Source organism: Somniosus microcephalus, chromosome 7 (assembly GCF_052327205.1).
Source record: "Somniosus microcephalus isolate GS21.2 chromosome 7, FLI_Smic_1.0, whole genome shotgun sequence".
NCBI lineage: Eukaryota > Metazoa > Chordata > Chondrichthyes > Squaliformes > Somniosidae > Somniosus > Somniosus microcephalus.
Window position 1 is genome coordinate 172,398,546 of NC_140993.1, and position 24,578 is coordinate 172,423,123.

The window sequence follows — 24,578 nt, forward strand, 5'->3', positions numbered from 1 at the left end:
AGTCAAAGGACTCCATGGTTGCTGTGAACAACAGCTTGCAGACTCTGATTGCAGTCATCTCTAGGAGGAATACCAATGTAGACTTGAGCGTTCATCGCCCAACTGATGTGCAGCAAGGTGCTCTCCAGCTCCTTGCTAGCAGGGAAGTGCGGGTGACCCATGAGAGGGATCATGATGAGAGGGGACATGGAAGTGGGGGCTCTTCTCAAAGTGCTCCCACTTCTCCCCCTTTGCCTCCCCCTCAGTTAGAGCCCCACATGCTGCCTCAGATACCGATGGCCGAGTCTGCCCCTGCACAGTTGAAGGAGGAGCAGTCTTTGGCAGGGCCTTCACAGGCTCCAAAACCCAGAGGATGTCTGCCAAAAGTGTCTAAGCAGAACAGGGAAGTGAGCAGCCTGCCTCTACCTCTGCTGAAGCCACAGGGGTTGCACCTCGTAGAAGCATTCGGAAAAGAAAAATGACACAATCGTAGATACAAAAGGGTATGCGCATGGGTGTTTCCAAAATGTTAGTGTTAAGCTTCAGTTCTATTTATGACCCACATAAATTTATTTCTTTGCACCACTTTCCCGTCTTGTCCATTTTTGCCTGATACCTGGGAAGTGGCCTTGTCAGTTGGAGTGAATGGTGAGACATGACAACCTCGAGCAATGAGTGTGTGCGTGACAGGGATGGTTTGGTCATTTTAGGACCACTTTATGGTGTTGGTGCGGGCGGGTGAAGTTGGTACAGCATCTGGGAGCCAGATGGATGCACTTGTGCAACTTAACTAAATTGTGCCATTATGAGGTCATCCCGGGCCTCCCGGGCAGCAATGTGCACCGCTGCAGGTGCCATGTCCACTTCAGGTTCCTCCTCCTCCTCCTCATGTTCCACCTGCTCCTCCTCCTGCTGCTCTTCTTCCAAAGAGGCTCTGGGCTCTGGCTCCTCCTGCAGCTCCAATCCTCGCTGCTGCGCTATGTTGTGCAGCGCGCAGCAAATGACGATCATTCTGGAGAGCCTGGCTGGTGCGTACAGAAGGGCTCCTCCAGATCTGCCAAAGCATCTTCATCAAGCTGATTGCTTGCTCTTTTACACATCTGGCTGGTATGTGGCTTTGATTATAGCACTCCTCGGCCTCATTGTTTGGCCTCCTCAAGGGTTTCATCAGCCACGTTTCCAGTGGATAATCCTTGTCTCCAAGCAGCCAGCTGGTAAGTCTGGTCTGAGGTGCAAAGAGCTGAGGGAGGGTAGACTGGCACAGGACGAAAGAGTCATGACAGCTCCTTGGAAATCTGGCATATACATGCAAGATGATCTTTTTGAGGTTACAGACGAGCTACACATTGAGCCCTTCCAGTTCACAAGCACTCCTCGGTGATCTGGGGGTGCCTTGATGGCCACATGTGTGCAGTCAATGATGCCCTGCACCTGTGGGAAGCCAGCCAGAGGCTCAAAGCCGAGCGCCCGCTCAGTCACACTGGCTTCATCAGTGGCAAAGTGCACATAAGTGCCTGACTTGTGAAACATGGCATCAGTCACCTGGGTGATGCAATTGTGGATGGCCGACTGCGAGATCCTGCAAATGTTTGCTTCAGATCCCTAGAAAGAGTCTGAGGCAAAGAAGTTGAGGGCGGTGGTGACTTTGACAGCCACTGGTAAGGCATGTCCACCAGGTTCACTCAGCAGCAGGTCTTGTTCCAGCAAGCTACAAATGTCTGTCATGACCTGGTGCGATAGCCTGAGCCTCCTGAGGCACTGCTGCTCAGTCACAAAAGGCTATTAGGCACTTTACAGCCTTCCGGACTCAATATCAAGTTCAACAATTTCAGATCATAACCTCGGCCCCCATTACATTTTTACATATATTTTTTATCCACACCTTTGTTTTGTGCCCTTCCCCCTTTTTTCTCTCCCACATGGCAGCTGTCTCTCATTCTGCCAGCGCATTTCACACCTAATCTAGAGCCGTCTTTTGTCTCGTCACTAGTCCTGTCATCATCTTGTCTCATTTTGAATACCTCTTAATGTCTCTTCACTTCTCTTTTGTTCTTTCATCCCCATTTCCCAGTCTCTAAACTGGCCTTTTAATGTTTCATTTCCTGTGTTTTTTCAGTCCAGATGAAGGGTTTTGACCTGAAACGCTGACTCTATTTCTCTCTCCACGGATGTTGTCTGGTCTGCTGAGTTTTCCAGCATTTTCTGTTGTTAATAAGAATAATCATATCCTTAGAAAATCAGATACAGAGCTCTGCCAGTTATCCCCGGCAAGGGCATCTGCAACTGCCAAACAGCAGCAAAATGGCATAGCCAATGAAAGTAATGGCCAGCTGTGGCCTCAAGCCTGCCTCTACTTCCTTCCAGACATGTTGCAGTACTGACCTCTGCAGGTGGTGCCTTGTAATGGCAAGGAGGGCACTGTCCTTGCAAACACTTCATTTAGTACCACTTCCACTTCAAGAGCCATTAAACAAGGAGTTGTGTTCTGAGCTGCATCGTCACTTGCTTGCAGACTCCTGCATATTGGATTTTTATCCCCTAATTCTGACACTTCCCTTTAATTGTATGTATCCCTTTAAATTTCATCTACATGCAGTTTTCTAATCGCACCATCAGTATCCTTTCCATACCTATACAAATCTGCACTTGGACCTGTGAGAAAATGTAAAGAAAGACTCGCATTTACGTAGTGCCTTTCACAACCTCAGCAGATCGCAAAGTGCTTCACAGTCAATGAATTACTTATCGTGTAATCACTGTTGGTTTTTAGGCAAACACGGCAGCCAATTTGCACACAGCAGGGTCCTACAAACAACAATGAGGTAAATGGCTTGTTAATTTATTTTTGATGGTGCTGATTGAGGGATAAATGAATGCCAGGACATCAGGGGAACGACCTTGCACTTATAACATTATAGAATAGTACAGTACAGAAGGAGGCCATTCGGCCCATCGAGTCTGCTGGCTCCTTCGAAGAGCAATCCAGTTAATCCCACTCCCCTGCACTTTCCCCATAACCCTGCAATTTTTTCTCCTTCAAGTATTCATCCAATTCCCTTTTGAAGGCTACTATTGTATTTGCCTCCACCGCCCTATCAGTGCATTCCAAATCCTAACCACTCACTGCACAAAAAAGTTGCCCTGCCTTCCCCCTAGTGGGAATGTACCTCAACTGTACCTGAACTATTTCCTCTTTAAAGGCAGCCCATTGTTCCATTACAGTTTTGCCTGCCAATCTTTGATTCCAGTTTACCCAGGCCAGATCCGTTCTCATCCCACTGAAATTGGCCTTCCCCCAGTTAAACGTTTTTACTCTAGATTGCTCCCTGTCCTTTTCCATAGCTAATCTAAACCTTATGATCACTGTTCCCTAAATGCTCACCTACTGACACTTGCTCCACTTGACCTACCTCATTCCCCAGAACTAGATCCAGCAATGCCTATTCCCTCGTCGGGCCGGAAACATACTGATCAAGAAAGTTCTCCTGAACACACTTCAGAAATCCTTCTCCTTCTCTGCCCTTAACACTATTATGATCCCAGTATACATTAGGATAGTAGAAGTCCCCCATTATTACTACCACTACTCTGTAATTTCTCTGCAAATTTGCTCTTCCATATCTTTCCTACTATTTGGTGGTCTATAGAATACACCTAGTAGTGCAATGGCACCTCTATTATTTCTTAACTCTAGCCATATAGATTCTGTCCTCGACCCCTCCAGGACATCCTCCCTCTCCAGCACTATAACATTCTCCTTGACCAATACTGCCACACCACCTCCTATCTTTCCTTCCCTATCTTTCGTGAACACTTTATAACCAGGAATATTTAGTAACCAATCCTGCCCTTTTTGAGCCAGGTCTCAGTTATTGCCACATCATATTCCCATGTGGCTATTTGTGCCTCCAGCTCACTTACCTTGCTTACAACGCTTCGTGCGTTCTCATACATACACTGTAAACCCATCTTAGACCATCCCGTATTCTCTCTTAGTTTGACCCTGCCTAATACCTTACTATTTCTTACTTTAGTGCTCTCTGCCTCTCCCAATCCTTTGAGCATTTTATTTCCCCTTTCTAATGTTACATCCTGGTGCCCATCCCCCTGCCAAATTAGTTTAAACCCTCCCCAAAAGCACTAGCAAACCTCCCCGCGAGGATATTGGTTCCGGCCCTGTTGAGGTGCAATCCGTCCGGCCTGTACAGGTCCCACCTCCCCCAGAACCGATCCCAATGCCTCAGGAATCTAAAGCCCTGCCTTCTGCACCATCTCTCCAGCCACGCATTCATCTGCGCTATCCCCCTATTTCTATACTCACTCCCGCGAGGCACCGGGAGTAATCCGGAGATCACTACCTTTGAGGTCCTACTTTTGAATCTCTTTCCTAGCTCCCAGAAATCTGCCTGCAGAACCTCATCCCTCTTTCTGCCTATGTCGTTGGTATCGATATGGACCACGACCTCTGGCTGTTCACCCTCCCGCCTCAGAATGTTCTGCAACTGCTCAGTGACATCCTTGACCCAGGCACCAGGGAGGCAACATACCATCCTGGAGTCACATCTGTGGCCGCAGAAATGCCTGTCTGCTTCCTTAACTATCGAATCTCCTACCACTATTGCTTTCCCACTCTTCTTCCTCCCCCCTGTACAGCTGAGCCACCCGTGGTGCCGTGGACTTGGCTCTGGCTATATGCCCCAGAGGAACCATCGCCCTCACCAGTACTCAGAACCGAATACTGGTTGGGGAGTGAGGTGCACTCAGGGGACTCCTGCGCTAACTCCCTGGTCCTCCTCTTCTGTCTGGTGGTCACCCATTCCCTTTCTGCATGCACACTCTTTATCTGCAGGGTGACCACCTCCTGAAACGTGCTATCCACGAAGCTCTCAGCCTCACGGATGCATCGCAGTTTTGCCAGCTGCTGCTCAAGCTCTAAAGCCCGGAGCTCAAGCTCATCCAGCTGACGACACTTCCTGCACATGTGGTTGTCCAGGACACGGGAAGGGTCCTGGAGTCCCCACATGGCAAAGGATGTGCATTCCACATTAACTAGAAACATTTACCAGCTACTCACCAATCAGCTCATTCCTTGGTTGTGACGTCACTTTAGCTGTTTTGCAGTTGTTGCTTTTGTTGTTGCTGTTTTCACTGGAGGTTCTCCGCCTCCTCACTGCTGCCGCTGCCCCAGTCTGCACTCTCTCTGGGCCCACACTCGATTTATACTCCGCCTCCTGCTGTCCTGTGACATCACTCTGGTTTTTTTTTTAAAGTCGCCGCTCAGCTCCCTTTAAGCTGCTGCCGCTCATGAAAACAATTTCTCTTTATTTACTCTATCTAAATCCTTCATGATTTTAAGCACCTCTATCAAATCTCCTCTTAGCTTTCTCTGCTCCAAGGAGAACAATCTTGCTCATCCCTGGAACCATTCTAGTAAATCTCGTCTGTAACCTCTCCAAAGCCTTCACATCCTTCCTAAAGTGTGGTGCCCAATTAGACACAATTCTCCAGCTGGGGCCGAACTAGTGTATTATATAGGTTTAGCATAACTTCCTGGCTTTTGGACTCTATGCCTTTATTTATAACACCCAGGATCCCTTATGGTTTGAATAGTGCCATAGGATCTCTTACACCACTGAACAAGCACACAGACCTCATTTTAACATCTCATCCAATGTTAATTAGCTTACCCTGGAAAACTGTGTGCTATTACCACATCACCATTCTGCTGAGACTTGTACCAATTATTAATAACTTACACCAATGGAAGTGACTAAGATGATTCTTAGGCTAGTCTTGTTTTCTGAAGGCATGGGTTGGTTATGTTACCTGACGTTCATTTACATTCCATTTATAAAAATGAAATGGAGCTATTTCTATTTAATTAATTACAATTTAGAAGAATAATGTAATTTATCTTAATTGTTACAATTGTTGACAGCAATTAAACATTATCTACCCACTGCAAGTAAATGGTAAATAATGACACATACCGAAGTACCAACACCGTGATCCACCTTCTTCCGATCTTTTCAGCCAGGATTCATTCCAGGAATTGCCAAAGTCAACCAGCAGCACCAGTTCAGTAAGGATAAAACAAAAAGCACCAGCTGAACCAATTCCAAATGACACTAAAAAGAATATTTTATTTAGTACTTCTCTAAAACAAATCATTAACTGCAGATGAAAAACATTAAAATAATAATGAACCTTTAACTTTATTTGACAGTTATTTTTTATTCCTTGAATTTGCAAAATAGTTCAATGATTTATTAATGAGTAGTTAAGTTGTGATTAAGACTTTTCTACTCTACCCTTAGATTTCACCTCCACTGTCACTTAGATAAAGCACTTGGTTTGGTAGTAGAGGAGACACACCATACACTTTCACAAAGGGGAAGCACCACGGTAAGTCACGCTGAGCATGCACCTCAGAGTATTAGGGAGAGTAAAATAGGATTATTTTACTCCAACTATTTCCTGAGAGCTTACTTGGGAGGACAGGATAAAATAGCATCAGAGGAATAGTATTTGAAGTAGGGCAGAAGGCAATGGTGGTGTAAGTATACTGGTCCACTTTATTGCGCAGGTTTTGACTTTGCATGGAACAAGCACTTAAATGAAGGTCTCATCGATTACAGCCTGCCTTAAAATTCTTTCTATCTGGAACCATGAGTCACCAGGCATGCCTTTAGGCTCAGTCTTAGTGTTAGTACCTGCCAATAGCTCCCGTAGTCTCCTTTCACTAACTACTCTGCAATAATGCCTCTTTCTAAGCTGTATTTCTGCAACATGCAATAGTCTAGAATAATCTTTGAGACCTTGTGGGGCTATACTCCCCCACTCTGTCCCAAGCAATGGAACCTTTGTTTCAACATTCTGATGGTTATTTCACCATACGTCCCATTATGATCCTAGTGGCTGAATTCAGCTCTTGTTCGTGACTTCCTCAAGGGGGTCATGAGCCAGAGCTTGATGATATATTTGGTGTCACAGAAGCTCTTCAAATAGTGATGGCACCACAGATTGATATAACAAAAGGTGTCATCACTGCTACTAAAATAGTGGGCATCTATGTGCATTTTTGGGCATATGTTCACAGGGCAGCTGGTCATTACTGCAAACATAGAAACATAGAAGATAGGAGCAGGAGTAGGCCATTCGGCCCCTCGAGCCTACTCCGCCATTCAATGAGATCATGGCTGATCATCCAACATCAGTCCCCTGTCCCTGCCTTCTCCCCATATCCCTTGAACCCTTTAGCCTTAAGAAATATATCTAACTCCTTCTTGAATATATTTAATTAATTGGCCTCAACTGCCTTCTGTGGCAGAGAATTCCACAGGTTCACCACTCTCTGGGTGAAGAAATTCCTCCTCATCTCTGTCCTAAATGGCTTACCCCTTACCATTACACTGTGACCCCTGGTTCTGGACTCCCCCGCCATCGTGAACATCCGTCCTGCATCTAGTCTGTCTAGTCCTGTTAGAATTTTATAAGTTTCAATGAGATCACCTCTCATTCTTCTAAACTCCAGCGAGTATAAGCCCAATCGACCCAATCTCTCCTCATACGTCATTCCTGCCATCCCAGGTATCAGTCTGGTGAATCTTCGCTGCACTCCCTCCATGGCAAGAACATCCTTCTTCAGATAAGGTGACCAAAACTGCACACCATATTCAAGGTGTGGTCTCACCAAGGCCCAGTACAACTGCAGCAAGACATCCTTGCTCCTGTACTCGAACCCTCTCACTTCGAAGGCCAACATACCACTTGCCTTCTTAACCACCTGCTGCACCTGCATGCTTACCTTCAGCGACTGGTGCACAAGGACACCCAGGTCTCGTTGCACTTCCCCTTCTCCCAATCTATTGCCATTCAGATAATAATCTGCCTTCCTGTTTTTGCCACCAAAGTGGATAACCTCGCATTTATCCACATTATACTGCATCTGCCATGCATATGCCCATTCACCCAACCTGTCCAAATCATACTGGAGTTTCTCGGCATCCTCCTCACAGCACACACGCCCACCCAGCTTTGTGTCGTCTGCAAACTTGGAGATATTACATCTAGTTCCCTCGTCTAGATCATTTATATATATTGTGAATAACTGGGGTCCTAGCACCGATCCCTGCGGTACCCCACTGGTCACTGCCTGCCACTCATAAAAAGACCCATTTATTCCAACTCTTTGCTTCCTTTCTGCCAACCAGTTCTCTATCCAAGTCAGTACCTTGCCCCCAATCCCATGTGCCTTAACTTTACACACTAATCTCTTATGCGGGACCTTATCGAAAGCCATCTGAAAGTCCAAATACACCACATCCACTGGTTCGCCCTTATCTATACTACCAGTTACATCCTCAAAAAATTCCAGTAGATTTACCTTTTGTAAATCCATGTTGACTTTGTCCGATCTCGTCACTGTTTTCCAAGTGCTCTGCTATTACATCTTTTATAATGGACTCTAGCATTTTCCCCACTACTGATGTCGGGCTTACCAGTCTATAATTCCCCGTTTTCTCTCGACAACCTTTTTTGAATAGTGGGGTAACATTAGCTACCCTCCAATCCATGGGAACTGTTCCAGAGTCTATAGAATTTTGGAAGATGACCAGCAATGCATCTACTATTTCTAGGGCCACTTCCTTAAATACCCTAGGATGTAGATTATCAGGCCTTGGGGATTTATCGGCTTTCAATCCCGTCAATTTCCCCAGCACCATTTCCCTACAAATACTGATTTCATTCAGTTCCTCCCTCTCATTAGGCCCTATGTTCCCCGACATCTCTGGGAGGTTATTTGTGTCCTTCTTTGTGAAGATAGAACCAAAGTATGTATTTAATTGGTCTGCCATTTCTTTGTTCCCCAATAAAAATCCCCCTGATTCTGACTGCAAGGGACCTATGCTTGACTTCACCAATCTTTTTCTCTTCACATATCTATAGAAGCTTTTACAGTCAGTTTTTATGTTCCCTGAAAGCTTACTCTCATTCTCTATTTTCCCCCTCTTAATTAATCCCTTTGTCCTCCTTTGCTGAAACCTAAACTGCTTCCAATCCTCAGGTTTACTGCTTTTTCTGGCCAATTTATATGTCCTCTCCTTGGATCTTATGCTATCCCTAATTTCCCTTGTTAGCCATGGCTGAGTCACCTTTTTTGTTTTATTTTTATGCCAAACAGGGATGAACAACTTCTGTAGTTCATCCATGCGATCTTTAAATGTTTGCCATTGCCTATCCACCGTCAACCCTTTGAGTAACATTCCCCAATCAATCCTACCCAACTCGCGCCTCATACCATCATAGTTTCCTTCATTTAAATTCAGGACCCTAGTCTCTGAGTCAACTACTTCACTCTCCATCTTAATGAAGAATTCTATTGTAGCGATTCGTGTGCATCGCCACTAAATAATCGAGTTCGACGAACAGGAACAGGTTAAATACAACAGGTAAGGTAGTAGGTAAGATGGCTGACTGTAGGAGCACCGTGGTGTAGGTCTTTCCCCAGCGGGGACGCCATGAGGACTAACTAGAAGTTTCCGAGCTCAACTGCTAGCAGGTTCCGAGCTCAACTGCCAGCAGGTTCTGAACTCAACTGCTAGCAGGTTCCGAGCTCTACTGCCAGAAGGTTCCAAGCTCTGACGTCATGACGTCATCATGCAGAGTACAGGAATGAAGCCTGAGTGCAGTAACAGATACATTTAAAGGTAAGTTAAAGGGAATTATGTATCTCAATGTAAGGGACAACCGGTGGTACCGCCACACTATCATATTATGATCGCTCCGCCCCAAAGGGCCTTGCACAACAAGATTGCTAAATATTCCTTTCTCATTACATAATACCCAGTCTAAGATGGCCTGATCTCTAGTTGGTTCCTCGACATTGGTCCTGGAAACCATCCCGTATACACTCCAGGAATTCCTCCTCCACAGTATTGTTACTAATTTGGTTAGCCCAATCTATATGTAGATTAACGTCACCCATGATAACTGCTGTAGATATGTGAAGAGAAAAAGACTGCACGCGTCTCTAATTTCCCGTTTAATGCCATCCCCAACCTCCGCATTACTGTTTGGGGGTCTGTATACAACTCCCTCTAACGTTTGCTGCCCCTTGGTATTTCTCAGCTCTACCCATACAGATTCCACATCATCAGAGCTAATATCCTTCCTTACAATTGTGTTAATCTCCTCTTTAACCAGCAATGCTACCCCACCAAAAGAAGCCTTTTCTGTTCATGAAGGTGATGAGATTGAGGGTAGGAGCCTATATGTCATCAATTACACCCTGCGCTTTGGAGAAACATGCACCTTGAAACAAGGCATCTGTCACTTGTTTTATGCATCAGTACATTGCTGATTTGAGATAATTGCATATACCCACTGCTGTTGCAGTGTAAAATTTCAAGGCAGAGAGCATCATGATATCTACTGGCAGAGTCTTCCTTGTCATGGAGCTTGTCTGAAAATCTGCCTCAAGGACACAGCATGCTGTGACTGTTTCCCTGATGAACCATAGTCAGTGACGGTAGGTCTTGTCAGACATTTCTAGGTAGCTGTTCATAGTCACAGGTGATTAGGTAAGGATGGGTGCAGGCAGTCTGCCTCAGACAATAATGCACTTCTCTTTCATTCCTCCTCAAATTATCCTCTAAAAATGAGCAAAAAGAAAGATATACTCAGCAGAATGCCCAGCTCCTTAATCAAGCCACAGATGCAAAATGTGAGTCACAAAAAATTGTAAAAAGGCAAAAACCAGAAATTTATGCAATGAAAAATATTTTATTTTATTAATTCTCTGGATGTATGTGTTGGTGGCAAAGCTGACATTTATTGCCCAGCGCTAGTTGTTAGAAGGTGGTGGTGGGGCTCCTTCTTCTTGAATCACTGCAGCCATTTTTATTCTTTGTAGCAGTTTGATACAATTGAGTGGCTTGCTAGGCCACTTCAGAGGACAGTTAAGAGCCAACTACATTGGTGGCAGCCTGGAGTCATATATAGATTAGATTGGTAAGGACATCAGGTTTCTGAATTATTAGTCCAAGCCTCAGGATTACGAGTTCAGTAACATAACCACTGCACCATACGCATGTCCAAAACACCAATTACAAACTGGTCATTGTAGGAAAACTAAGATCTGAAGGTACTAATGGTACTTACCTTTGGAGTTCACTATAAAAATGCTCAACCCAGATGCCCATTTTAAATGGGTACACAATAATCACAAAGAATTTCTAGCATCACCCAACCAGCACTGGAAGTAGGAACATAGGAACAGGAGTAGGCCATGCAGCCCTTTGAACCTGTTCCACAATTCAATTAGATCATGGCTGATCTGTATCTTAAATCCATTTACCTGCCTTGGTTCTATAGCCCTTTATACCCTTGCCTAATAAAAATCTATCATTCTCAGTTGTTAAATTTTCAATTGACCTAGCCTCAACAGCTTTTTCCACTGCCCTTTGTGTGAAGAAGTGCTTCCTGACATCACCCCTCAATGGTCTAACTCTAATTTTAAGGTTATGCCCCCTTGTTCTGGACTCCCCCAACTGCTGCAGCCACAACTGCAACCTCAAAGCAGGGCAAAGACCGCATTGCCTGTGGTTGTCAAGGTGACCATGGCTCATATCTCTTCTGGATTCTTCCAGGCTGCTGCTGGAAATATAAGCAATATCTTACAGTTTGCAGTACACTGCTGTGGAAGGGAGGTCACTGAGGCTCTCTATACACAGAGAGAAGGCTTCATATTATTCCCACCTGCCAGAGAGGCAAGCAGGTGGAGCGAGCACAAGGGTTTGCATGGCTTGCAGGCTTCACCATGGTGCAGGGTGCCATTGACTGCATGCACATTGGCTTGCATGCATCTCATGTCAACTCAGCAATTTTCCTTAACCGAAAAGGATTCCACTCCCTCAATGTGAAGCTGATGTGAGACGACAGGCAGCGCATCATGCAGGTGAATGCCCATTACCCTGGCAGCAGTCATGATTCCTTCATTCTGTGGGAGTCCTCTGTGCCAGCGCATTTGACCCACCATGGCAAGTCAAAGGCTGGCTACTGGGTGACAAGTGTTATCCACTCATGACATGGCTCATGACACCGGCCCGGAACCCATGCACACATGCACAGCAAGCATACAATGAGAGCCATATTGCCACAAGGAACATTATAGAGCACACCATCTGCATCCTCAAGCAACGCTTCCACTGCCTGGACCGCTCTGGAGGAGCCCTGCAGTACTCAGCTGAGCAGTTAGCAAGATTTGTGGTAGTATGCTGCATGCTGAAAAACCTGGCCATTTTGAGGGTACAGCACTTGCCACCACCTATCAGGCGAGAAGGTGAAGAGCAGGAGCATGAGAACAGAAGAAGGAGGAGGAGGAAGTGCAACAGGAAGTGGAGGAACAGGAAGAGGAATGGAGGATACAATGCAGACAGCCCCTTTCTGCCTGGGCTCTATGTGAGCAAATAATTCATGAGCGATACACGTAACCTCAACCACACCGCCCCATTCACCAACCATCCCACGCTCCTTACCTTTCCTCTATCACTGACCTTCGTCCTCTTTCCAACAACACAAAAATAAAAGCCAACAGAAAATGTACATTCCAATCCAATTTTATGAGGGAACGGTAGCGTAGTGGTAATGTCACTGGGCTAGTAATCCAGAGGCCTAGACTAATGATCCAGAGACGTGAGTTCACAAACCCACCATGGCAGCTGGGGAATTTAAATTCAGTTAATTAAATAAATCTGGAATAATTACTAGTATCAGTAATGGTAACCATGAAACTATCGGATTGTCGTAAAAACCCAATTGGTTCATTACTGTCCTTTAGGGAAGGAAATCTGCCGTCCTTACCGGTTCTGGCCTATATGTAACTCCAGACACACGGTGTTATAAATCTCATCATTCATCAAGAAACTACTCGTGAAATAACGCTGGACGGCCAGCTGGTGGCGGCGTCCAAGGAGTATAAATAGTCGGGCGTGGGCCCAGCTTTCCAGGGACATTTTGTAAGACAAGAAACTAGTGAAGTACAACTAGACCTCCATGTTCTGAAACAGTTGATTAAAGCCTTGCTTTATGCTCAAACCAAGTGCGAAGTGAGTTTTATTACGTCAATTTAATCAACTTGATATCGACTCCACGCTTTGGTTGATTCGGGAACAGCCAGCTATGACTCGAACCATAGAAGGGAACTCAGACAAGTAATCGATCCATCATGGAGAAACTACTCAGACCCGCCCGTCTCAACCTGGGCCCGAATTCACTTACAGCCGCTAAGGTATGGAAAAACTGGTATCGTACTTTTAGCAACTTCCTTGACGAGTGTGGTGAGAATGTTCCTAATAAGTTACGAATGCTTGCTAATTACGTATCCCCTCATGTGTTTGATTATATCGAAGACTGTGTAGACTATGACGCCGCTATCCAAATACTACAGCAGCTATATGTCAAGTCCCCAAAAGAAATTTTTGCTCGGCATCTACTAGCCACAACTTGGCAACAACCTGGGGAATCACTTGACAAATTCCTTCAGAAACTTCGCAGGCTCAGCAAGGATTGTAATCTTAAAGCTGTTACAGCTGAGCAGTACCAGAAGGAGTTAATTTGTGATTCCTTTATTAATGGGATTGCGTCTCCCTTCATACGCGTCTGTTGGAGAATAAAACCCACAAGTTACAGGCTGCCTATGACCAGGCATGTCCTCTGGACTTAGCAAAGAGGAATGCAGACACCTATCTTTTACCACGTGCACGGGCTGCTGCTATCACTTTCGATAGGCCTCGGGGGGAAGCCCTCACGGATGACGACTCCAACCCGGCTGATGACAACCCTACCCTAGATACCTACACTGATGACAACCCCGCCCTAGCGGCATCTTGGCAATCTGGAAGGAAGTGTTTCTTCTGTGGAGGTGCGTTCCATTATAGGAAATTTTGTCCTGCTCGTAACGCGACCTGCAATCATTGCAGCAAGAAAAGTCACTTTTCTAAGGTATGCCAGTCAAGAGCCGCTGTTAGTAAGAAAGGCCACTTTTCTAAGGTATACCCGTCGAGAGCTCCCGTTAGTTTTGCAGCTGGTATCTACAAAACTGCTCCTCCCCCAAGAGCCACTACTAAGGTTACAGCTGCAATCTATAAAACTGCTCCTCCCCCAAGAAGCACTACTAAGGTTACAGCTGTCAAGGGTAAAACTGCCCCTCCTCCCATCACAGTGGTTTTCCCCCAAAGTCTGTCCCATGCAGCCATGAAGGTTTTGGTAAATGGACACATTTTGAGTGCACTAATCGACTCATGCAGCTCTGACAGCTTCATTAGTGAGCGGGCTGTCAGTAAGTTAAAACTGCCTATTTACCACTCGGACAGGGAAATTGCAATGGCTCTGACGACACTGACCACCAATTCTTCTGGCTTTTGTCTTGTCGACCTTATTCTCAATGGCCGCACTTATGTCTCCACGTGGCTCGGCGTGCTCAAGAGCCTATGCAGTGATGTGCTCCTGGGACAGGATTTCCAGAAACAACACAAAAGACGCACTTTTGAGTTTGGAGGGTCAAGACCGGAGCTTACTATTTCCAAAGTACCATTTTGTGCGCTTTCGGTGGCTTCGCTCGATGAGCCCTCGTTTGCCAATCTTCCCCCCCCCCGCCGATGTAAGCCCATAGTCACTAAATCACGACGTTTCAGCCAAGATGATCAATCCTTTATCAAGACAGAAATCTCTCGCCTTCTAGCTGACAGTATCATTGAGCCGTGTTCATCTTCCTGGCGGGCTCAAGTCGTCGTTGTTAAAAATCCTCTGAAGCAACACATGAAACGTCTTTGCATCGATTACTCGCAAACTATTAACCGGTATACTGACCTAGATTCCTACCCACTACCACGCATCGATGACATGGTCAATAACCTTGCCAACTACAAGGTATTTTCAACTTTTGATTTAAATAGCGCATATCATCAAGTGCCGTTAAAGGACTCTGACAAAAAGTATATGGCCTTTGAGACCAATGGTCGGCTTTACCAGTTTTGTTGCCTTCCATTTGGGGTCACCAATGGGGTGGCCGTCTTTCAATGGGCAATGGATAGCCTAGTCAAACAGGAGAACTTAACGGACACTTTTCCATATCTGGATAATATCACCATTGCTGGTCATGACCAGAAGGAGCATGATGCCAACCTCCAGAAATTTTTGGACGTTCTCAGTCATTGCAACTTAACCTTAAATCTGTGAAATCAGTACCATCAGTCAACATCTTTGGCTACTGGGTGGGCAATGGTGTCATCAAACTGGATCCGGAGCGACTTCGTCCGCTTCAGGAGCTCCCTCCCCCTACGAATCTCGGCTCTCTGCGTCGGGCACTCGGCATGTTCGCCTATTATGCGAAGTGGATACCCCACTTCTCCGACAAGATCTAGCCCCTGCTTCACGCAAAGTCATTTCCATTGGAGGCAACGGCTATTTCAGCTTTCAACCTCCTCAAGCGACAACTGGAAAAAGCCACGCTTCGTTCCATTGATGAAAATCTTCCTTTCGTGGTCAAGTGCGATGCATCGGAGGTGGCGATCTCGGCTACCTTGAATCAAGGTGGTCGACCTGTTGCATTTCTGTCCAGAACTTTGCAGGGTAGCGAGCTCCATTATCCTCCTGTCGAGAAGGAGGCTTCGGCCATCATCGAAGCGGTACGTAAATGGAGTCATTTTCTCGCTCGTCCCCATTTCACACTTATAACCGATCAGCGCTCCGTGGCCTTTATGCTGGATAACCGGAAATGCACTAAGATCAAAAATAACAAAATACAACTCTGGAGGATGGAATTGGCTGCCGTTGGATACACCATACATTATCGACCCAGCAAAGAGAATGTGGCCCCGGATACCCTCACGCGGGCATTCTGCACTTCTATGTCAACTTCGACTCTGGCGGATCTTCATACTGACTTATGCCATCCTGGCGTTACCCGTATGTTGCAGTTTGTGCGATCTAAAAATCTCCCATTTTCTACGGAAGATGTGAAAAGAACGTGCTCCTCCTGTAGAATTTGTGCAGAATTAAAACCACAATTCTTCCGTCCATCGGATGGCTCGCTCATACACGCTATGCAGCGACTCAGCATTGACTTTAAAGGGCCATTGCCTTCCTCAATGCGAAACACCTACTTACTGACTATGGTGGACGAATATTCACACTTTCCCTTTGCTTTCCCCTGTCCCAATATGCTTACTTCCACAATGATCAAATGCCTTGATCAAGTCTTTTCCCTTTGCGGTACGGCCAATTTCATCCACTCTGATCGGAGTCCCTCCTTCATGTCAAGCGAACTCAAAAGGTTATCTCTCCCAACGGGGAATCGCCACAAGTAAAACGACACCATACCATCCCATCGGTAACGGACAGGTTGAGTGATACAACGCTATCATTTGGAACGCTGTTCATCTTGCGCTGAGGTCATGCAACCTACCAGACTAGCAGTGGGAAACTATGCTCCCTGACATGTTGCATTCCATCAGGTCTCTTCTTTCTACGTCTACCAAATGTCACACCTCACGAGCGATTCTTCAGCTTCCAGCGTCGCTCCACTGTCATGGTTGGCAGCTCCCGGCCCCGTGCTGCTCCAAAGATTTGTCCAATCATCTAAAAACGATCCTCTCATCGACAAGGTGGAACTAACAGACGTTAATCCCACATACGCGCACGTGCGGTACCCTGATGGCCAGGAGTCCACGGTTTCACTCCGGGACCTGGCTCCCCATCCGGCCAGTTCCACAGACCCAACCGATAGAGGGACCCACGGGGATGATGCCGACACTCTGCGCTCCCCCGAAGATGACGCCCTACCTGGGACATCGAGAGATCTGCCAGCTGCCCCACCGGATCCACTCGGGGAGCCAAGCGATCCCCGTGGGATGGCCACCCGAGGCCAGGACGCCGGTCAATCCCCGGCGATCCAACAGGATGAAGCCAGTTCTGCGCCTGTGGGGACCCGCACCCGGAGTCACGATCTCCCCAGCCTCCCTCGGGTCGATCAGAGCAACACGGGCCCCGTCGATGCACCAGTACGGATCAAGCGGCCCAGGGACCAAGACATGGCCCGGGGAGACGTGCCTTCTAGCCATAAACAAAAATCTAAAAGACTGCGGCTATTCGTGGTCTGCCTAATCCGCTAACAGGAAGCCGTCGGACTTCCAAATCTTTTAGGCAGGAAGAATGTTATAAATCTCATCATTCATCAAGAAACTACTTGTGAAATAACGCTGGACGGCCAGCTGGTGGCGCCGTCCAAGGAGTATAAATACTCGGGCGTGGGCCCAGCTTCCCAGGAACATTTTGTAAGACAAGGAACTAGTGAAGTACAACTAAACCTCCATGTTCTGAAACAAGTTGATTAAAGCCTTGCTTTATGCTCAAACAAAGTGCGTAGTGAGTTTTATTACGTCACACGGCAAGGTGGTTGATTCTCAACTGCCCTTTGACATGGCCCAGCAAGCCACTCAGTTGTAACAAACCACTACGAAAAACAATAAAAAGAATGAAACCGGACGGGCCACCGGCATCGACCTCGGCACCGGCTACGGACATGGCAAAGGCACAACCAGCCCAGTTGACCCTGCAAAGTCCTCTTCACCAACATCTGGGGACTTGTACCAAAATTGGGAGAGCTGTCCCACAGACTAGTCAAGCAACAGCCTGACATAATCATGCTCACAGAATCATATCTTTCAACCAATGTCCCAAACTCCTCCATCATCATCCCTGGGTATGGCCTGTCCCACCGGCAGGACAGACCCACCAGGGGTGGCAGCACAGTGGTATACAGTCGGGAAGGCGTGGCCCTGGGAGTCCTCAACATTGAGTCCAGACCCCATGAAGTCTCATGGCGTCAGGTAAAGCGTGGGCAAGGAAACCTCCTGCTGATTACCACCTACCGCCCTCCCTCAGCTGATGAATTAGTACTCCTCCATGTTGAAAACCACTTGGAAGAAGCACTGAGAGTAGCAAGGGCACAGAATATACTCTGGATGGGGGACTTCAATGTCCATCACCAAGAGTGGCTCAGTAGCACCACTACTGACCAAGCTGGCCGAGTCCTGAAGGACATAACTGCCAGTCTGGGCCTGAGACAGGTGGTGAGAGAACCAACACGACGGAAAAACCTACTTGACCTCATCCTCACCAATCTGCCTGTCCATGACAGTAATGGTAGCAGAGACCACCGCACAGTCATTGTGGCGACAAAGTCCCATTTTCACACTGAGGACACCCTCCATCGTGTTGTGTGGCACTACCACCGTGCTAAATGGGATAGATTCAGAACAGATCTAGCAGCTCAAAACTGGGCATCCATGAGGTGCTGTGCGCCATCAGCAGCAGCAGAATTGTATTCGGCCACAATCTGTCACCTCATGGCCCGGCATATCCCTCACTCTACCATTACCATCAAGCCAGGGGACCAACCCTGGTTCAATAAGGAGTGTAAAAGAGCATGCCAGGACCAGCACCAGGCGTACCTAAAAATGAGGTGCCAAACTGAGGAAGTTGCAACACAGGAGTACATGCATGCTAAAAAATGGAAGCAGCATGTTATAGACAGGACTAAGCGATCCCACAATCAACGGATCAGATCAAAGCTCTGCAGTTCTGCCACATCCAGTCGTGAACGGTGGTGGACCATTAAACAAATAACGGGAGGAGGAGGCTCCATGAATATCTCCATCCTCAATGATGGTGGAGCCCAGCAGATGAGTGTAAAAGACAAGGCTGAAGCATTTGCAACCATCTTCAGCCAGAAGTGCCAAGTGGATGATCCATATCAGCCTACTCCTGAGATCCCCATCATCACAGAAGCCAGTCTTCTGCCAATTCGATTCACTCCACATGATATCAAGAAACGGCTGAGCGCACTGGATACAGCAAAGGCTATTGTGCTGAAGACTTCTGCTCCAGAACTAGCCGCACCTCTAGCCAAGCTATTCCAGTACAGCAGGTCAGAGGCTATGTATTCTGCGGCGAGTGTCTCATCTCCCGACTCCCCAAAGCCTTTCCACCATCGACAAGGCACAAGGAGAGTGGTGGAATACTCCACACTTGCCTGGATGAGTGCAGCTCCAACAACACTCAAGAAGCTCGACACCATCCAGGACAAAGCAGCCCGCTTGATTGGCACCCCATCCATCACCTTAAACATTCACTCCCTCCACCACCGGCGTACCGTGGCTGCAGTGTGTACCATCTATAAGATGCACTACAGCAACGTGCCAAGGCTTCTTCGGCAGCACCTCCCAAACCCGTGACCTAGAAGGACAAGGGCAGCAGGTGCATGGGAACACCACCACCTCCAAGTTACACACCATCCTGACATAGAAGTATATCGCCGATCCTTCATCGTCGCTGGGTCAAAATCCTGGAACTCCCAACCTAACAGCACTGTGGGAGTACCTTCACCACACGGACTGCAGTAGTTCAAGAAGGCGGCTCACCACCACCTTCTCAAGGGCAATTAGGGATGGGCAATAAATGCTGGCCTTGCCAGCGACGCCTACATCCCATAAACGAATAAAATAAAAATCCAATTTTACGAATTCAATCAAGACATTGTAGGAACGGAGGTTCCTATCTGAATAAGGTATTCGACTCGATGAATCAAATCAACAGGTTTTAATGAACAACGAAGTTAACAGGGAAACTACAGGAGAAATGGTACACAGGTCTATACAGCTTGCTGGGCACTCGACGACTACTGGAAGATTCTGGAAGCTGATGTCTTGACGTCATCGCGTTCTTCGCGCCACTGGTGGTCACGTGATCGGCGTCATGATGTCATCACGTGGAGTGCAGGAAAACACAATGCAGTACAATTTAAAGGTGCAGTCTGCGGTTGCACTACACTGTAGTTAAAGGGATTATTACTAATTGTTCTGAGACCCTTGGTGGCTCCGCCACAGGTGCCCCCCAGAATCCACTTTAACGGACATTGTCAACCGAGTAGGAGGCTTAATGATCCTGGCCAAACGGCGACGAAATTCAGGCAGCGGAAACAGGGTATTAGTGGAAGGACCAGTGCCGGATTGCGGCAGAAGCGGCGTCTCGGGCGAGGCAGAAATGGTAGTCAGAGGTGCAGGCGCGTCAGAGGCCGAATCGGGCTGTTCGACGGTGGGCTGGTGCATGGCTGGTCTGGCGGCTAACGGCGGTCGGCCGCGGCGAGGCGGTTGGGCAGCCACGACAGGCTCACTCCGATCTAGGTGGGCTGGTTTGAGCCGGTCGATAGAGACGGTATCAGACTTTCCACTGACTTCGACTGTGAAAAACTCTTCCCCTGGTGCGATGACACGAAAAGGTCCAGTATACGGTGGCTTGAGTGGGTCTCTGTGACCATCTTGTCGAATAAAGACATAGTCCGAACTCATGAGCTCTGCTGGGACGTGAGGCCTCTGCAGGTCATGGTGCGAGGTTGGGATGGGCAGGAAATTCCTAGCCGCCTCCTGGTGAAGTAGGAGCTGTTGAGCTGCAGACCATGGTTCGGTGTGTGGAGGGAGAAAGTCACCTGGTACTCTGAGTGTCTGGCCATAAACCAGCTCAGCCGATGAAGACTGCAGATCCTCCTTTGTTGCTGTCCGGAGGCCTAGCAACACCCATGGGAGCCTGTCCACCCAGTTGGGTCCCCTCAAGCTGGCATGGAGGGACGCTTTGAGAGACCGATGGAAACTTTCGCACAGGCCATTCGCCTGCGGATGGTACGCGGTGGTACGGTGCAGCTTGGTTCCCAGGCCTTGTGCCACTGCGTTCCACAGCTCTGATGTGAATTGCGGACCGCGGTCCGAGGAGATGTCCGATGGCACCCCGAACCGAGCCACCCACGACGAAAGAAATGCCCTGGCGACGTCTGCTGTGGTGGTAGCGGCCAAGGGAATCGCCTTTGGCCACCTGGTGGTCCGGTCTACCACCGTCAGGAGGTGTGTGAATCCACGCGACCCGGGAAGGGGACCTACTAAATCCACGTGAACGTGGTCGAAACGGCGCTCAGGCACCGGGAAGTTGGCCACCGGAGCCGTGACGTGACGGTTGACTTTGGACTTTTGGCAATCGACGCAATTGTTTGTCCAGTCCTGGACGTCCAAATGCATGCCTTTCCAAACGAATTTGCGGGAAAGTAGCCGTTGAGAAGCCCGCATCCCCAGGTGAGATAACCCGTGGATTGCCTGGAATACCTTCTTGCGCCATTCGACCGGCACAATGGGCCGGGGCACTCCCATGGATGTGTCGCACAAGAGCGTGGTGCCTGCCGCTTGAAATGGCACGTCTGCAACCTGCCAACTGGAAGGCGTGGTCCTAAACGCTTGTACCTCTGGGTCTGCCAGTTGATCCTCTGCCAGTCCGACGAAATCGATACCCAGGTGGACTGCCTGGACTGGAACCCGGGAAAGGCAATCTGCCATGAGATTATCCTTGCCTGACACGTGCCGCAAATCCGTTGTGAATTCGGATATAAACGTGAGGTGGCGCTGCTGCCGAGCTGACCAAGGTTCTGCCGTTTTGACCATGGCAAAGGTGAGCGGCTTGTGGTCCACGAATGCAGTGAACGGACGGCCTTCTAACAGGAAACGGAAATGCCGGATGGCCAAAAACAGGGCTAGCAACTCTCTGTCAAAAGTGCTATACTTTCGCTCGTTCTTGCGCAGTTGGCGGCTGAAAAAGGCTAACAGCTGCCAACCCCCGTCGACCCATTGCTCTTGAACCGCTCCGATGGCGTAGTCGGAGGCGTCCGTAGTGAGGGCAACAGTCGCACCCGGGAGTGGGTGTGCTAGCATAGTTGCATCCGCCAATGCCGCCTTGGTATCGCGGAATGCCTGGTCCATTTGCGGTGTCCAAGCGAGAACATCCTTGCCCGACTTCCCTTTTAGTGCTTCGTACAGAGGTTGCATTAACCGGGCCGCCTTGGGGACAAAACGATGATAAAAATTTACCATCCCGAAGAACTCTTGTAAGGGTTTGACCGTGTGAGGCCGCGGGAATGCGGTAACTGCCTCTACCTTGGTGGCTAGCTGGACGGCGCCTTCTGGGGTAATCCTGTGTCCCAGGAAATCAATGCTGGATACTCCAAATGTGCATTTAGCCGGATTGACAATAAGGCCGTGTTGGCTGAGTCGGGCGAAAAGTGTACGTAAATGGGCCATGTGAGCCGTCGTATCCTTGCTGGCTATTAGGATGTCGTCCAAATATACAAAAATGAAGGGCAGGTCCCGTAAGACAGAGTCCATCAACCGCTGGAATGCTTGCGCTGCGTTTTTTAGACCGAATGGCATGCGGAGGAACTCGAAAAGGCCGAACGGAGTGATGACTGCCGTTTTGGGGACGTCTGGAGGGTGCACCAGAACTTGATGATATCCACGAACGAGATCCACTTTAGAAAATATAGCGTTGCCAGCCAGATGTGCCGAAAAATCTTGTATGTGGGGAATAGGATACCTGTCCGGTGTCGTGGCGTCGTTTAAGCGTCTGTAATCCCCGCACAGTCGCCATCCGCCGCCTGATTTAGGTGCTATATGCAGTGGGGAGGACCAAGGGCTGTCCGAACGCCAGATGATCCCGAGGTGCTCCATGGTCTGGAACTCAGCCTTTGCGGCTGCCAGCTTGCCGGCTTCTAATCATCGCGCCCGCGCGTAAACGGGTGCTCCGGTCGTGGAGATATGGTGCTCCACCCCGTGCCGTGTGCTGGCAGCCGAAAAAGTAGGCCTGGTGAGCTCCGGGAATTCGCCGAGCAGGTGCGTAAACCCGTCTTGTGATGGAACAGCACAGGCCACTGACCAGGACACGGCGGTGCTGCGGTGGCAGGGCACTGCGTGGAAAGTGGACGCGTTAATGAGTCGGCAGTGTTGGCCGTCGACCAGCAGACCGTTTGCACAGAAAAAATCGGCACCCAGGATGGCCTGTGAGACCTTAGCTGTAATGAAGTCGCAGACAAAACGCTGACCGGCGAAGGTTAAGTTTACCGTCCGTTTCCCGAACGTACGCATGGCAGCGCCATTTACTGCCACGAGGGAAGGCCCCTGGCCGCCGGATAGTAGGTCCAGCTTTGAAGCAGGGAGGATGCTGCACTGGGAACCAGTGTCGCACAGGAATCGTCGGCCCGTAACGGAATCCGTAACGTAAATGAGTTTGCCCGCTGAGCCCGCCACCATAGCTAACTTGCTGTGCTTTCTAGACCTTGTCGTCCGTCCGGTAGGACGCGGGCTTGTTGGGAGTTTTTTTTTTCTTGAGGGAAACTGCACGGAGGCCGGCAGCATCGAGCTTTGGCGCCAAAACGGGCGTGGTACACGCACCATCCTGCTGGGGGAGGGCTGGGCTTCGCTCGCGTGGGGGAAAAGCGCCTCGTGGCTGCACAACATTGCTGAGTAACAGTAAATATCTTGCCTGCCTCTGCAGCGAGTTCAGCACCGTCTGTGATGGCAGTGTTGGCCAAGGCCGCCTGCACCGGTTCGGGTAGCTGGCAGAGGAAAAGCTCACGGAATAAAAAGCATTGGGGTTCCGCGCCCAACAGCGTGAGCATTTGACTCATCAGCTCTGACGGTTTTGAGTCCCCGAGGCCGGGCATGCAAATAAGCTTGCGTGCCTGCTCCAACTTATTAAGATCAAATACCTGTAGCAAACGGGCTTTAAGCGCTTCGTACTTGCCCTCCTCCGATGGGCTTCCAAGGATGCTGATGACCCGCGAGGCCGTGGCACTGTCGAGAGCGGCAACCATGTAATAATAACGGGTCGCATCTGCTGTGACCTCCCGGAGAGCGAACTGTGCTTCTGCCTGGAAAAACCATGCTGCTGGCTGCTGTTCCCAGAACTGCGGCAGTTTAAGGGCGACGGCGTTCGTGTTCATCCTCGACGAAAGTTGTCCGACGAGGTCAGGGTCACCAATGTAGGAACGGAGGTTCCTATCTGAATAAGGTATTCGACTCGATGAATCAAATCAACAGGTTTTAATGAACAACGAAGTTAACAGGGAAACTACAGGAGAAATGGTACACAGGTCTATACAGCTTGCTGGGCACTCGACGACTACTGGAAGATTCTGGAAGCTGACGTCATGACGTCATCGCGTTATTCGCGCCACTGGTGGTCACGTGATCGGCGTCATGACGTCATCACGTGAAGTGCAGGAAAACACAATAGAGTACAGCTTAAAGGTGCAGTCCGGTTGCACTACACTGTAGTTAAAGGGATTATTACCAATTGCTCTGAGACCCTTGGTGGCTCCGCCACAACATAATGCATACAAAAATAAACTAATCGCCCTAGTACATTCCTTAGTGCCTATGCCTATTCTAGTGCTCCGATGAGGTGCGTCCCCAGTGGCTGCAGCATAGGTGGTGGAAAGCTGCTGACCTTCATAACATAAGAAGTAGTAGCAGGAGTAGGCCATACGGCCCCTCGGGCCTGCTCCGCCATTCAATAGGATCATGGCTGATCCGAACCTAGACTCACGTCCACTTCCCTGCCCTCTCCCCATAACCCTTAATTCCCTTATCAACTAGGAAACTGTCTATCTCCGTTTTAAATTTATTTAATGTCGCAGCTTCCACAGCTCTCCGTGGTAGCAAATT

General features: G+C 48.5%; 1 protein-coding gene across 1 annotated transcript in view; it reads right to left on the reverse strand.

The window, feature by feature from the left end:
* Nucleotides 1–24,578, reverse strand: part of LOC147115006 (serine incorporator 1-like) — a 230,823-nt gene that overhangs the window by 117,580 nt on the left and 88,665 nt on the right. The window contains exon 5 of the mRNA XM_085993204.1: nucleotides 5,970–6,107. Within this exon, the coding sequence (XP_085849330.1) occupies nucleotides 5,970–6,107 (138 nt within the window). The remainder of the gene's footprint in view (nucleotides 1–5,969; nucleotides 6,108–24,578) is intronic.